The 17,016-nt window shown below is 37.9% G+C and overlaps 2 protein-coding genes across 2 annotated transcripts in view; one reads left to right on the top strand and one right to left on the bottom strand.

The window, feature by feature from the left end:
• Positions 1–1,862, bottom strand: part of LOC126188908 (SIN3-HDAC complex-associated factor) — a 30,020-nt gene extending 28,158 nt beyond the window's left edge. Inside the window, exon 1 of the mRNA XM_049930605.1 lies at positions 1,797–1,862. The gene's annotated coding sequence lies outside the window, so the exon portion shown is untranslated. The remainder of the gene's footprint in view (positions 1–1,796) is intronic.
• Positions 1,863–2,208: 346 nt separating this feature from the next.
• Positions 2,209–17,016, top strand: part of LOC126188910 (ras-related protein Rab-21) — a 43,686-nt gene continuing 28,878 nt past the window's right edge. The window contains exons 1-2 of the mRNA XM_049930607.1: positions 2,209–2,606; positions 2,695–2,862. Of these exons, the coding sequence (XP_049786564.1) occupies positions 2,472–2,606; positions 2,695–2,862 (303 nt within the window). The 5' untranslated portion in view covers positions 2,209–2,471. The remainder of the gene's footprint in view (positions 2,607–2,694; positions 2,863–17,016) is intronic.

The raw sequence follows: 17,016 nt of genomic DNA, 5'->3' as shown, positions 1-17,016 counted from the left end.
CAATTTCCAAAGCAGTATGGTAATGCGCACGGCTCTACAGGCAGGTCACAAATGGGGCAGTAATAGGTAATGTAGTTATATACATACTCCCAAGGCTAATACATAAAGCAGAAGATGAAATACTAGTGTAATGTAAACCCTGTAATCATAAAAATACCTACTACAGATTTTGGAGATTGGCACTTTAATTTCACACTGCAATATATGCATTAATACTATTAGACAATGTGTGATTATATACATCGACTTGCTACTGGTGGTACTAACTGAAAAACAATGCTAGCTCTTCATCTAATACTTAAATTGCATAATTAAGTCCCACTGTCTATATTAAATAACATAGATAGTTCTTTTCCCTGTGCTATATGTTGTGCATTCTTCCTATTTCATTCCCACACAGTGTTTGCTAATGTATCTTTGCAGTCTTATCATTACAGTAATACCTTTTTTTAACAAGTAGTACATGAAGGTATGAAACTGTAGTGTAGTCTGACATTTCACTGTGTCCTTGTTCGTGAAATTCTGTAAATGGTTTTTGCTTGAAACGATCAACATTACAATAGCTTTGGTAATTCAGGAATCTTCATCAATACTGTGTCAAGAAAATGGCAAAGTGCACTATAGATTGTTCTCTTTCTATTATACGAGGCAACACAAAGTAGAAATTTAATGAGAATATTCTGAGAGCATTGAAAGTATATATGCTGTAAAGGTAATTAATTATATAATTAAGTCATACAGATTTTTTCTCACATGATGAAAGCTTTGCAGTAAAATTGTAACAGCAAGGTTCTGAAGATTTATTTTTATAATATGCGAATAAATATTAGTAAAAATATATTCACAGATATTCCCTATCATTTTAGTATTACGAATTTGAAAAAATAAACACAGTAAAACAACGAATAAATCTTATTTGTACTATTCTCGGCTAATGAATTTTACCTTATAGTCGTTCCTGCAATAGCTATTACGCACAGGAGACTATAAAAATGCATTTGAAGTTGCAGATGCCCTAGATCGATGAAATATTCCGACAGACACGAAAATTACGGCAGAAAAGGGAAGTGATCATCATACGATCATGCGACTCAGAAATTTTTACTTGGTTGCTTTCATCACACAGATCGAAAATTTTAACGGGAACAGTTAGTTTATACTTTCCAAAACTAATACTTTTCAGTGCCATGTCGCTACACTTATGATAGATGCTTCAATGTCACCAAAGTATTTTAGAAGTTACGGACTGACAAGTAGAGTAAAACAAATGTCAGAGGCGATTTTCATTATTTATATTAAGAAATTACTTTGCGATTTACAAATATCGCTCAACGGTGCTGAAAACCGTACTCAGTTTAACAGCTTTGCTCAATTTTTAATATCAACTAACTAAAATTTACGTTTATTTGCAGTTACATTTCCTGAGGACGCTACTTACATATTGGGGAATGTCATAGATTGTACCAGCCTTACTGTCAGTGTTGATACGAAACAGCGCATCTCAGTTACGATTTTTTGTGTAAAGAACAAGTATTAAACAAAATTTTCAGTCATCAATTTTTACTGTTCTTTTCTGACCCCGTTTTCTGAAATGGGCATACTGTAGGTACGCACAATGGAGACTCCAGGACGCCGAAATTTTCTTTCGTAAAATAATCGAATAAGATGAACAATTTACAATGACAATGATTTTAAGAGCTCTTCCATTTATTTTCTTAACGTATACTCATTCGTTGTACATGTCAACTCCGAATGTAAGCTACTGAAACAACTTTAAATTTAAAACAGCAACTTACCTTTTCAATGCAGGTGACGGCAAGATTCAAGAGCTTCACTGCGCAGATTTATGGCGCATGTTTGGTCAAATTAGGATTACTTCACAAAAAAATCCTCTTACTGTTAAATGAAACATTAACAGAAAGTTTGTATAAATTTATTTATTGTTTTAAAATACAGTATAGCCTCCTTTTATTTGGTCTCTTAGTTACTGTTTTATAATCAACTAAATTACAGCTTTTGCACGACTCGACCGGATGTAGATCCCAGAATTCATCACTGCATTATATTGAAGTAGATGCGTAACGTATGTAAACTATCTCTATGACTTTTTGCTCATGTCAAATCAAGGAAACTTTTACAATTTTTTGTGTTTTTGAAGTATTACTGGGATTATAAGTTATTGTCAACTGTATTATTAAATTATTTTAGTTTGCTCAGTGTCTTTCTTCCATATTAGTGTTTGTTCAATAATATCAAATAAAGAAATATGACAGTTACAACAACGAGATATCTACAGCCACACGCTAATCAATGAACAGCTGATTGCAAGAGTTGTGTAGTTTGCGTTTTCGCTGTCAAAATGTAGAGGCGTATTATGTAAACGCAAGGAGGAAGAGAATGCTCCCCGCAGAATTAGAGTAATGTGAAATACATATTCGTCTCTTAAATTTTCTTCCAATGTTTTTTTTGCGATGGCAAACTTAATAAATTCGGGAAATTATAATTTTAAGGTAGTTCTTCTTGGGGAAGGTTGTGTGGGAAAGACTTCGGTAATTTTGAGATATGTTGAGGATAAATTCAACGACAAACACTTAACTACTTTGCAGGTTAGTTGATTATAGAATGTTTCTAATCATATACTGAAGTGTTAGAAGAATCCAGTACTTGAGAACGATTTCAATTTTGCTTTTACAGGCGTCTTTCCTGAAGAAGAAGCTGAATATCGCTGGTAAGAGAGTTAATCTGTCAATATGGGATACAGCTGGACAGGAAAGATTCCACGCTCTGGGACCAATTTATTACCGGATGTCAAATGGTGCAATCCTGGTGTATGATATAACAGATCAAGATTCTTTCCAAAAGGTAATTAAGTGCAAGACTGACAATTACTTGCCCATTGCTCCTAAACGTATGTAATAACAAGTTCATAATTATCCTGCAGCTGCGGATGGTGCTACTTGTATAACATAAAATGTCATTAAATATTTTTTAAGAGAGCTGCTAACTGAAAATTCATTGCTAATTTCTTTAGTTTAGATGTAAATACATCTTAATGTTCACAGAATATTAAGTAAGTAATCATAATAAGGGTTGAAGATTACATTACTTATGTAGCGAGTGAGGTGGCTAAGGTACTGTTAATACCTGGACTCGCATTGAGGAGGAGTGGGGTTTGTACCCCATCCAGTCATCCTGACGTGGGTCATCCATAGTTTCCCCAAGATGCTAAGGTGAAGGCTGGGATGATTCCTTTGATAAGGCTTCGGCAGACTTTGTCCTATCCTTGCCTTATTCTATCATACTTTGTATGCGCATATATTATTTCAGTAATGTATCAGACATGTCCTGTACTGTTGTGCCAAGTGGTCAGAGAAGGGATAAGTAAATAAAAACAGAATAAACCCAAAGCAAATAATTTGAAAACCAGAGAATTAACATGTTACAGTATTCAGTTACTAGGTATGCAGTAATTCATTTGTTCAGGGGATATGAGGATAATAAACATTTAAGAAGAGGCTTTATCCTGGGTTTTGAGAAAAGAGAGGAGAGAATCTATGTGGCCACCTACTATTTACCTGTAACTTATTACAATATTACAGTAGTACATGTATAATATACTATTGCAACAAGAATTTTTTACCTAGTAACAAGAATGGCAACCTTCCATAGAGTAAAACCAATTGCCAAATCATAGAAAGGCAAGTGCCCTTCAGTAAAGAATCTTGCCACACCCAGGACAAACTGAGAAAGGAATAGAAGAAATTTGTTTATTAAATGTCTGTTTTAAGTTTGTGATACATTAGCTCAAATAATTTCAAGCATTCTGTTGTTGTGCGATGTTGGTTTTCATTGTGCAGAGATGAATTAATAATCTTACATGTAGCAGTTTCACATAGCACTGTAAGGAATGTCATTTTACATACATATTTTTCATTATGCTTCTGTAGATAAGTTACATATTGGACCACTGTAGCATTTTTCATTATGGTGTGGTCATAAATATTAGGCTTCACTACCAGTCAGTTTGTCACTGCAACCAGATTTTCTGCTTTCATATGTGTTGGCTTCACCAACTCTCAACCAAATTGTCGCTTTCCAACCTAACCTAGACAATGGGCTGCACTACAGATCAGTCTGTCAACAGTGGCAAAATTCAGGTTGGGGGGCAAAATTCAGGTTGGGGGAGAAGGGTGCCCAATATGTAACTTTATCTTCTAGTGTATACTTAATTTCATCCGAGTAAGTAAGCTGTCATTGACAAAGTTATCTTAATATTGACATAACCTTAACTTGTGTGAAAACACTTGTAAATACTCTTAAAGTTCATTTAATGATTTTAACATGGATTGTTAAATACTTGAAAAGTTTTGCACAGTATTCTAAAATGTTTATGTTATTAATATAAACTAGTGATAGGTTTCAGTTTTATAGGCACACTGGGTAATAAATCAGATGGAATTGCTTGCACTCCATCCCGTCTACTAGTTATAGAGGTTGAGAAGATTAGTTTGACTATTGGTCATCCATTTGCATATTTTTACAGGCAGTCGTCCCAATTTGGCCGTAAAAAAAAAAAAAAAAAAAAAAAAAAAAAAAAATTGCAGTAGGTTCTTAGTTTTGTTTTTGTAGCTGTTGATAAGACACACTACTGTAAAACAAAACCGTTTGTATTAACACCCAAAATGCTGCCACAAAATATTATCTGCAGTATGCAAATGACTTCTAAGTGCAAGGCAGCGGGTATCTCCCACTGTACTAGTTATTAGGGCTTTTTCCCATTCAATTCACGTATGGAATGCAGGAAATATGATTGTTTAAATGCCTCTGTGTCACCATTATGTACTGTAATGTCTAGTCTCACCCTCACAATCCATATGGCAGCAATATGTAGTAGGTTTTGGTATATTTCTAGAGTCACCATTTAAAGCAGATTTTTGAAACTTTGTTAGTTTTCTGATAATTTCGGTCGGAAATACAGAAGCGTCCGATCCAACCCGTCGGCTTTGACCCATGACGTCACAAATATGGCGGAAACGACCATAAACGACAATTCCAATATGGCGGATATAAAAACGTTGCATACGTATCACAAAGACGAAAACACATAGAAAAACAACACACACAAGTTTCACAAGAACAATCTGCTAACATTGATAGCAAACAAAGATAATAATAAACAAGTGGTACTCAAGACCAGGCAGGGGGGGGGCTGCGCCCCCCCCCCCCCTGACCCCCCCCCCCCCCAAAAAAAAAAAAAAAAACTCCCAACCTAACCTCGTATTCAGGGCTACGCTACAGATCAATGTGTAGGTCAATCAAAAGATAAAGAAAAGAAACAAAAAAAGAAAAAAACATATTGATTCATTAGACATAACGAGTAGCGACAAAACATATAGACCATAAAGATTGAACAATCTAATGGCAAACTGATAAAAGCCTCATAGACGACGTTAAAACAAAAAGTACAGTAAAAAGGTAAACTATATATTACAGGCCCTAAAACTCCTACTAAGGTAACGTCGAGGCAACATCTACAAACACGCCACACTCACAAACCAAACTCCGCGCCGTAATGACGTCACACACCACAATACCCTTACGTCACGGGTCAAAGCCGACGCGTGAGATCGGATGTTTGTTGACCCTTTCGGTCTCTATATAGTTTTGTCTATAGGCTGATGTATTTTCCTAATTCACATTCCTACTGTTACAGCCTGGTATTTGTAAGAGTTTACTGATTCCAATTGTGACTCATCAATGTAATATTCATAGGGTACAAGTTTGTATTTTTTTAACACAGTTTTAAGTTGCTGAACATTTAAAGTAGTTTGACTGAATATTTGTGCCCATTTGTTCAGACTATACTTCATTGTAGATAACTCTATCATCTGCAAAATGTCTGAAATTCCTATTAATGTTGTCCACAATGTCATTTATATAAAACACAAATAACAAGACACCCAACAAAAATCCTTGGCGTATACCCAAAGCTACGTCTACATCTGTAGATGACTCTCCACACATGCTGTGCCCTCCCTATAAAGGAATCCTCAAACCAGTCACAAATTTTGCCTGACACCCCATATGATCATACTTTTGATAATGAATGTAGGTGTGGTACAGAGTCAATAGCTTTTCGGAATTACAGAAATACTATATCTGCCTGACCACCTTGATCCATGGCTTTTAGGGTGTCATGAAAAAAGTGCGAGTTGAGTTTCCCAAGATCTGTGTTTTCGAAATCCATGCTGACTGGCATGGAGGAAATCATTCTGTTGTATGTACCTCATTACATTTGAGCTCAACTATTTTCTAAGATTCTACAACAAATGAATGTCAAGGATATTGGATGGTAGTTTTATGGATCACTTCTGCTATCCTTCTTGTAGACAGTTGTACCATGTGCTTTCTTCCAGCTACCGGGCTTGATTTTTCATTCAAGGGATCTAACAATGAGACGGCACGACCGTGGGGTCGGGGATTTGTCCGCAATTTTGTGTGGTGAAAGAGGACCCCTAACACCTCACATGGTTAAATTATTAGGACGCACTACTCGGAAAATCCCGAGAAAAAATCGATCCAAAGTTTCTTAGGTGCCTCATGAGTATAAAATGTTAGTCCCTGTTATGGGAGAATCATGCAATTAATTCCCAGGAAGATTGTATAAAAATTCATTCTATAATTCACAATCAATTGTCACCAATATTCTGAGACATGATTCAATATGCCTGGTTTGCCTCAAAATTATTAGAAACTCAAAACATTTTTGTAAATGTTAATGGGACATGTTTTTGTACAGATTTATTGCAAACACTCTGTGATTCCAGAATGAGATTTTCTCTCTGCAGCGGAGTGTGCGCTGATATGAAACTTCCTGGCAGATTAAAACTGTGTGCCCGACCGAGACTCGAACTCGGGACCTTTGCCTTTCGCAGGCAAGTGCTCTACCAACTGAGCTACCGAAGCACGACTCACGGCCGGTACTCACAGCTTTACTTCTGCCAGTACCTCGTCTCCTACCTTCCAAACTTTACAGAAGCTCTCCTGCGAACCTTGCAGAACTAGCACTCCTGAAAGAAAGGATATTGCGGAGACATGGCTTAGCCAAAGCCTGGGGGATGTTTCCAGAATGAGATTTTCACTCTGCAGCGGAGTGTGCGCTGATATGAAACTTCTGGCAGATTAAAACTGTGTGCCCGACCGAGACTCGAACTCGGGACCTTTGCCTTTCGCGGGCAAGTGCTCTACCAACTGAGCTACCGAAGCACGACTCTGTGATTGTAAAAAATGCGCTTTTATATGTTGCGCAAGATATCACAAAAATTGCTTTGTTTGTTTTTACGATAATTACCACTGCGGTTCTTGTTTATAATTATTATATGTATACAAATTGAATGTTTCCCAATCGACTTTGTTATTCTGATTAAAAACCAGTGTTTCTCTTCATATACTTTGCAATGAAAAATGGAAAACCCACCGCCATGAATTGTGTTGTTGAACAAAATGAAAATAATTTTTATTCAATAATGTAACTAATTTGCTAAAGATAATGTAGGTTTGGGAAACTTTCTGAATAATTGGTGGAATAACAAAAGAAAATGGAAAAAAGGTGCCTGAGTAGGAATCGAACCCGAGACATCTGGCATAAGAGTCCAAGCCGTAAACGTCTAGGCCAGACAGCAGGTCGGCAACTGACTAACATTTTATACTTATAAGCCACCTAAGAAACTTTGAGTCAATTTTTCCTGGGATTTTCTGGGTAGTGTGTCCTATTATTTTAACCACTTGAGGCGTTAGGGGTCCTCTTTCACCACACAAAATTTCGGACAAATCCCCGACACCACGGTCATGCCGTCTCCTTGTAAGACAGATTCCAGTTTACGGAGGTGCTAACTCGGCAGCATATTGGGTATAGTGTCTGATAGGGATTCCATCTGAACCTGTGTGAAATACTCCTGAAGTTTGATAGATAATATGTATGAAGCCATTCTCTCAGTACGTTTTGCATGAATAGTGCTTGATTTAAGACACATTCTATTTACTGCTACTTGAATTTATTATTATACAATGTGTTTCTTCATTAACATGTAGGTCCCTTTACTACCCTAATCGCTAGTAGATAGAAGGGGGCTTGAATATACAGAAATGAGTCCCACTTTGTGCTAGTGATCTGGTAGTTATGTGCTACATCATAAAACACAAGGAAAAAGTTTGTTGTATGTTTTATCCCTTATTGCTTGAATGGTTGCAAATTACACAAAAAATTCTAATAATAAGTCATGGGTGGAAGAAGTAAATATTAGTTGAGGCACTTAGCAGTCAATAGGTGCATAAATGAGATTGAAATGATCACTATGCCTTTACTATAGGCAAGTGATTATCTGTAACTCTTTCGATATTTATACTTTCAAAAACATATATACATACATGACTATTTTTGCAATCAGGTTACCTTATCCTATCCCCTGCAGTAGAAGACAGGCATACATAAATAATTGTGGATTGCTTGATAGTTGGCTGGTATTAAAAAGATGAGAAAAATGATTCAAAAATTCAAGGAAATGGAGCACATACCTGTTCAATGGAATATAGAACATTATCATTGAAGATATTGTAGACTGATTCAGACTATATCATTCTCTTTTCTTAATAACCAGTTTTGTTTGAATGAAGATAAAGTCAAACCAAATTTTCTGCGTGTTGAAACAGCTGAACAGAAAATATCGTTATTTAGAACATTCAGAGTGTCTTACTTAGAAAGGGGATTTTGAGTACCAACAATTCATTGGTACATTGTAGCCTCCAGGAGAATTAAAACTCTTTAATTAGCTTATTATTGAAAACATGGTGCCCCAAGTGTTGGCAGTACTGGTTTTCCTTTCCAAGTTATAAATCTAACATCCCCCCCCCCCCCCTCCCCATTCCATTATCTGTCAGTGATGGCCAGGTACTGGAATAGCAAACCAGGGGTTCCTAGAGGGTGGACTGGTCAGTGGTGTCAGCATTCTTAGTCCTCTGTTATTGTAAACTCTGGGCATGCTTTAGTGAACACCTGACAATCATTGGATGTGGGATTGTTATTTTGGAGAGTAGGGTTTTGGCATAAGAGATCACCAACACTGAAAGGAATTGCATTACAAAAATGAAATCTTTATCATTGGAGCGGGGCATATTAGTCAGACTGTCTTTGTTGTGACACAAAGAGAGAGGTGTCATTCAAGAAAGTGTCCTTTCTACATCAACCAAATTTTGGAAATTTCTTCTGGAACTGTAAAAATCTATGAAATGACATAATGATGGAACATTGTTGAAAGAATAAAGTGACCACAAACCTGCACAGTAAGAATTTTGCTCAGTTTGTTGTTGCAGTAGAGAAACATAATAATGTCAACTTCAGAAAGGATCTTATAAATGCTCAAGGCAAGGTTGCTTCACAGTTGGGTGCAATAGCAAGAGAACATGCAAGAAAGACACTAACAAAGCAGGGTCAGCATGTTCAACACCAGACTCCTATGGAAACTGCTCATGTAATCATTGTGCTTGAAGCAGGAAGTGTACAGTGTTTTTAGAAGAAAACAGATTTCAAGCATTAAAAGTGACAAAGATAATTTCATATGTAGATAATTCCTTTTTTTCTTGGTCTTTTTGCTAGCACTCTGAGAAAAGCTGTAGTAAGTCAGTGCTGTCATGCAGACACAGGTAGTAGACATTAGTGTAAATGGTCCTACAGCAGTTTCTATCTCAATAAGACTACAGCTATTTCTGAGTCTGTTCCAGCAGAAGTCACTAACAAATTGCTTAGAAAATTTGTCACAAAGCTAGATGCGCAAAGTAGTTTCACTTCCCAAACTGCCTGCATCATAAAAAATCCAAAGACACCTGGTATGCAACAATCAGATATGAGATCACTATTGAGCTATGAAGATAGCTCAAATGGAACTGGAAATATATCCTGATAAAATAGTAATATGTGCTGCTTCTCCACTCTGCTCTACATGACCACAAAAAAAGAGATTGAGCAATAAAAGAACCCTTTTGATTAATGACTTCTTTACTGCAATGTATATGAAAAGATTAAGAACATTAGTGAAGAAAGCAGAACTTGTAACACAACACAGGATAGTATCTTGTGTCTACGCATATGAGAGCAACTCTTCAAACATTCAGACAACGTGCATTTGAAGGTTACACTGTCCATCGAGAGGAGGCTATAGATGTTTAGAGTCTATGGTATACGTCATTCTGAACCAATAATCCTAACCACTCACCTCCAAATAACAGCTATTATAACTGTGCTCCTTTTACCTCCCATCGAATAAACCTTTGAATAATGAAGTCCTTGTGGATCTGAGCCACAGACTCTTTCATCCCTTTCTCCTCCTCAGGAATTTCAATACATGTCGCATACAATGGGGGTCTGTATTCACTTATCGCAGGTGTTGAATAGTGGACAGTTTTTTGTTGTCGAATGATGTGTGACTTTCAATTGCAGAGAAATCTCACACACTTCAGTATTATAAATTATCACCACCATCCTTTGATCTGTTACGTTGCTCTCCTACACTAGCCAATTCTGTCCTTTGGGAAGTGGCAGAACACCTATATTGACAACATTCCCATTTGGATCCAGATACATCAGTACCTGCCACCTCAGTGGATGATGTTTAACAGACCTAGCTGGACACTTACTGAAACCTGTATATTTGAGCACCATTTGAGGATATGATAGAATGTATCCTACTGTCATCCATAGAGTTTCACATGGCCAGTACCTTTAGTAGAGCAAGGAGTGCCATTTAGCTACCAGTGGCAGGCAGGCAGTATTGCAAAACTGCTCCCAGAAGTTTTTTACTGATTGTTTGTGGGTTACTATTTCTCATCAAGCCATGTAATCCACATATCCCCTCCCTCTCTCTTAACACCCACCAGATGTGTTTTAGGGCCACTAAAATTTGATAAATGTGACAGTGGTGGTCTAGCGACACGATTGGAAATGCAATACACTGAAGCATACTACTTGCCAGGTAATTAGTCAATGCCCTGAGGAAGTCTGCTACAATACAGCTAACAGTTACAATATAGGTTATTTTGTATTTTGTAATATGATGTGGCAGTACTCCTAGCAGGCTTTTAATGAATTTGGCACCTGCCATGGAAGCCTACATATGTATAGAACTGTGAAAGTTTCATCATAATCCATTTGCTGACAGCCTTTTACATTACTGGAGTAAAAACTCAGTGTGAGTAAAACATGGTCACAGAAAGCATTTTTACAATCTATAAACTTTTTCTCACCGTCAGCAAAGGCTTGCAAGTCAGTGAGAAGGAACATTGGGAAAGATAATGCACCACAATGGCCGGGACAGTGGTCTTCTGATCAGTAACCCACACAATGGTGAAATACTTCTGAAAAATAATGTTTAATACCAAACAAGACAACCCACACCCAAATAAGGATTGGAATTAACTGCAAGAGCTTGACTGAACTTAAACTCCAGTAAAGCTATTGTACGGAGATGTTGGATCATATGCTGTATGTGGCTCACTGTAAAACACCAGGGCCAGACAAAGTGCAATACATATTGCAACATTTGAATATTGTGTCCAAGAACTACCTCCTTATACTTCTTAACTGAATCTAGTCTGGAGAATGACTCTGATTCTTGGAAGGAAGCAGTCATGAGCCACCTCTTGAAATCTGGGAAAGATCACACCAACCCAAGCAATTAGTCCAGTGCTGCAGCAACAAGGTACACTGAGAAGACAGTAGAAGTAATATCAGTGTAAATTTAGTATGGACTGTTAAAGCCATAAACTCGTATGTTACCTAGTGTGGTTTTTGTAGGTACCATTCTATACTCAACAATCTATATGATTACTCTGCAGTTCACAATTAAGTGCCTAACAAAGGGTTCATCTAACCACCTTCAAGCTATTTACCTGCTGTTCAGCTCTCAAACAGCACATGGAAAAAATGAACACTTAAATCTTCCTGTGTGAGCTTTGATTTCTGTTATTTTACTATGATGATCATTTCTACCTATGTAGATGGGCACCACACACTGAGAAGAAAGTTAGTGATTGAAATTGAGAAGACCTTGCTACAAAGAAAACGCCTTTGCTTTAATTATAGCCATACCAATTCACATATCATATCCATGGCATTCTTTCTCTTATTTCGCAACAATATAAAATGAGCTGCCCTTTGTTGCACTTTTCTGATGCCTTCCGTCAGTCCTATCTGATGTGGATTCCACAACACACAGCAGTACAGAGGGCAGACAAGCATAGTGTAAGATGTCTTTTTAGTAGCCCTATTGCATTTTCTACATGTTCTGCCAATAAATTGCAGTCATTGGTTTGCATTCCCCACAACAATATAATTTTCATGGTTCCAGCAATACAGGAGGCCTTTATGTGTTTACAACAGTTGATAGAAATATTTTTGGCATTTAAAGACCCTTAACACAGTGATAAAATATTGTCATGACTAAACCACAATCAAGTCCAAGTCTGAAGGCAAGGTCATCAATAATTTAAGCACTTAGTACTGAAAATATGTTTATTACTGACACCAACGCACATACTAACGGAGTGAGCAGTTATTTATACAAATAGTCAGTATTCCAGAATGCCAGTATTTATACAGTCATCATGTAATCCAGATATACAAACACTAGACACCTTCCCTTTATACTGTGATCCTTTTTTTCACAGTGGGATTTTAGTTTGAGATGGCAAAGCATTCTCAGCTCAACATAATGAGTGGAAAGGTGTCACTGGAGTGAGTGTCTTTAAGTGTTACCCTTTTCAGTAACAGTCGGACATCTACAGTCTGGGACCCAGTGTGATGCTGCCTCTTTTATGTTTTCAATCTTTTGATTGTTTGTAGTCTCTAGAATAAACTGGGGGGGGGGGGGGGCAGCGGGCGGCACCATTCTTAGTTTCAAGAATTACCAATGTTCCTGGGTCTCACTTTCAGTGAAAAACCCACACAGTTCCCACACTGGAAGTAACTCAAGACTGTAAACATCTTAAATAGCTTCAAGGGTTTCACTGTTTATTGGGACTCTAGAGTGTGGGAATCCATCTTCCCTCCACTTATTTTCTGACTGTGGAATTGTAAGAACAGTTAGACAATTACCAACTAGTGTCTGAATAGAAAGGAGAACGAAAAAAACAATACCACTGGCAAGCTGACTTTAGACTAAAGTTATGTAATGCTATAAATGGCAACAAACTACCAAGTTCTGAACAAGCTGTTCTAGAAAAGTTACCACTATAGTGTAAAATTCCTGCTCAATAAATTTGGTGAAATTAATATACTCTACTAGAAGTTGAGGTAGTAAAAGGATATATCTGTAATATGGAGTTACACATCGACGATATAGTTTCAACAAGAAGAGAATAGAAGCTTTTGAAAAGTGGTGCTACAGAGGGTGCTGAAGATCATATGGGTAGATCCCATAACTAATAAGGAGGTACTAAATAGAATTGGTGAGAAGAGAAATTTGTGGTACAATCTGCCTAGAAAAATGGATCAGTTGGTAGGACACATTCTGAGGCATAAAGGGATCACCAATTTAGTACTGGAGGGAAGTGTGGGGGGTAAAAATTGTAGAGGGAGGCCAAGGGATCAGTACAGTAAGCAGATTCAGCAGAATGTATGTCGCAGTAGTTACTTGGACATGAAGAGGCTTTCACAGGATAGAATAGCGTGGAGAGCAATCTTTGGACTGAAGATGATGACGACAACAACATGACATGAATTGAACAATGTCAGAAAGGGATGAGACTGCAGCTATAAAAATTGCCAAGTTCGACTCAGCTGTTACTACAATTTACCAATCACTGTCTGGAAATTTTAAACTTTTCTTTAATACTTTGGAATCATTGCCAAACAAAGTAAATACAATGAAATATGCTTTGTCAGTTTGTGGAGCCTTCAATATTGACTTTCTTATAAAAAGTAGGGAGAAGAGAGGCTCTTTTGAATCTTCCAACATACTAGAATTTAAATGCTGAAATAAGTGTTGCCACTCAGATAACAGCCACTTGTGAAACAGTTTTATGTCAGTTTCTAGTTTAGAAGTGTTTATACAGCACATATCCAAATAATTTGAATGTGAGCTTGAGTGACTATCTAGCTCAAATACTAAGCTTGAAAGTAAAATGCAGTTTTGGGTATAACATATATATAAGAATGCCATGTAGGTACTAGAGTCAGGATAACAAACTACTTAAGCATTTTACTGAAAAAATAGAAGTGGCCCCAAGTTAATGACTAAATGATCAAAGTGAAAATTTTAAAATCTTCATTGATATATTAACACATTACTTTCAAATTTCATTTCCACAGGAGGGTGTAACTGTAAAAGGAATACTAGAATTAATAGATGGCTCATAAGGAGAATAAAAGTTCCTTGCCACTAGAAGGGACTAAAACGTAAAATGTGAAACTTAGTAATTTCTCACCTAAAGCATACACATTATTATAATACATATAGTGCAGATGCTGAGTCACAGATAAGCACAACAAAAAAACTGTCACAAACAATAGCTTTCAACCAGTAAGGCCTTCTTCAGAATTAGATGTGTGTGTGCGTTGCATTTGTGTGAGTGTGTATTTGCTGTCTAATCCTGAAGAAGGCCTTACTGGTCAAAAGCTATTGTTTGTGACAGTTTTTTTGTTGTGCCTATCTGTGACTTAGCATCTCTGCTGTATGGTGAGTAGCAACTTTTCTTTTCACAATATTGTTACATTCCATCCTGGATTTTACATTGTTTGAGATTATTATAAAAAATATTCCCAAATACCAAGAAAAGTAATAAGAGAAGCATAAGGAATCCATAATGATGATGTGTATAAAATACAGCAAATGCCATGTGAAGTGTTAAAAGAAGAAACTTACGAAAACAAAGAGTCTATGAAAGCAGAGAATTTTATAAAAAAATAACACTGTCACAAGAAAATAAAATAATTATAAACCTCTTAAAGTGCTTAATACATTTAACAGTTTTCCCAGGTTTGGCAGATAATATGATAATTCAAACCAGAATACCCAGTCCAATAAGTACAAAATTAGCACATTTACTTGGCCATTTTGCATCAGACATGAGGAAGTAGCTAAAGCAATAACAGGATTATATAACTAAGATTTTTCAGGCATTGGTGATGTTCCTGCGACAGTCTCAAAGAAGAGTGTTCTAAACTTAACTGAGCTACTTACACTCTTACCTAACTCCTCAGTCCAAGCAGGATACATTCCTTGATGTATTAAAACTGAGGTAATTCCAGTTTATGCAAAAAAGGTGGGAGAGATAATGTAAAAGACTACAGGAGCATTACAATTTTCTGTTCCTTGCCTCCTTCCTCTTCCTTCCCCACTGTAGTCTCCAGCTCTCCCCTCTCCCCCACTAGGTCACGAGCACGGTAACCAGTCTGTGGGGCTAATGTGTAACCATCTGGCTGAGCCCTTTGTCAACACATGGATCACACTTCTGGTACCAGAGCTGTCACCACCTTTTGTATACCTGGAAATGGTTGCTCATCTTTTTTGGGCATTGGAACTCTCAGCAATGACAGCTGTCCCAGGCAGCCTTGCTGCTGACAGGTGGTGCCCACTGGGTGAGCTCCTGATCGGAGTGGATGGTACCAGATCGGACACTCTGCACATGAAGCATGCTAAGCTCCACACTTCTCGCTGCTCTTCTGCAGCCATCTCTTCAAATAGGAATGGTTCTCTCTCTCTCTCTCTCTCTCTCTCTCTCTCTCTCTCTCTCTCTCTCTCTTTCCTCCTAAGTTTGCTTCCTTGGCCTTCTCCTCCTTGGTCAGAGGGCCAGGCCCACCAGCATGCACAAAATCCTTTCCCTGTTACTTGGTTTGTTCCAGAACAGATGGAGAGACTTTCACTGATACAAAACTGCTCTTTTTTGTACAACATGGTGAAGATTAGTTTGATGAAGTTGACTCACTTAGTAAAAAGCAGTCTGGTTCCCACTTATTAAAATGTCCTCTTCCAGTCATTTGGTTTCCCATTATGCTGGTGAGCACTTAGAAAACATTCCAGTGAGCAATACAGCTCCCAATCCTTAAACATGGCCTAGCACAGGGACCTCCAGTTCCAATCTGATGAGGAACTCGGGATTAATCTGGCACAGTGTGGCATTAATTTTGTCTGGTAAGTCCAGATAGGTCCTAAATGTTAATACTACCTCCATCCTGCCCCTCTTACCATTCCTCCTCCATGGCAGTTCCCACAGCCTCCCTTCACGGAACTGCTCCTCCTCCTCTGCTGGAGAAGAAACCCACTTCTATGGCACCTGCCAGGGATGGGGCTCCCTCTAGGACCGTCTCCAGGACAAGATACCTATTACTTAGTCTGATGTGGGACCTGTACTCTGCGGGCTTCAAGACCACTTATTCTCTTTCGGATCGTGGTGTTGCTATGACTTTTTCTCTTCACAACCATACTTCCTCTAATCCTCCAAAGGAGAATATGATGCTCAAGTCTCAGGCTGAGGCCCCACTGGCATCCCAGGGGGTGTCACCCCTCTCTCTTTCAATCAGGGTCCGATCTTACATTCTTTGATGTCACTAAGTCCTTACTAGTGATGAACACTGGCTCGACACAATGATCAGTTATGCTCATCTGGGCTCTTGTCTACTTTCCTCCAATTGAATTGAAATGTTTACTATTCTTACCTTCTGGAATTGCAGTCATTTTCTTTCTTTCTGCTCTGTAGCTTGTGCTGGCTTGCAGGAATCTCATTTCATGGATAATCTTTCAAACAGTCTTAGTGGTTTCCAAGCCTTCTGCCAGAACCAGGTCAGCCCTTAATGAGCCTCCAGTGGTGTCAATACGTTGGTCCACAAGGACATTTTTAGTTCCTGGGTTAATCTTCAAACAGCACTGGAAGCGAAGGCTCTCCTTAAACAGCTCCCTCCTCCCTTCCTTCTCCTTGGGGATTGTAATGCTCATAACCTTCTGGGATGGTACCATGGCAACTGACTGG

The sequence above is a fragment of the Schistocerca cancellata genome, chromosome 5 (genome assembly GCF_023864275.1).
Source record: "Schistocerca cancellata isolate TAMUIC-IGC-003103 chromosome 5, iqSchCanc2.1, whole genome shotgun sequence".
NCBI classification, from domain to species: domain Eukaryota; kingdom Metazoa; phylum Arthropoda; class Insecta; order Orthoptera; family Acrididae; genus Schistocerca; species Schistocerca cancellata.
This window is presented reverse-complemented; position numbering and strand designations above follow the sequence as displayed.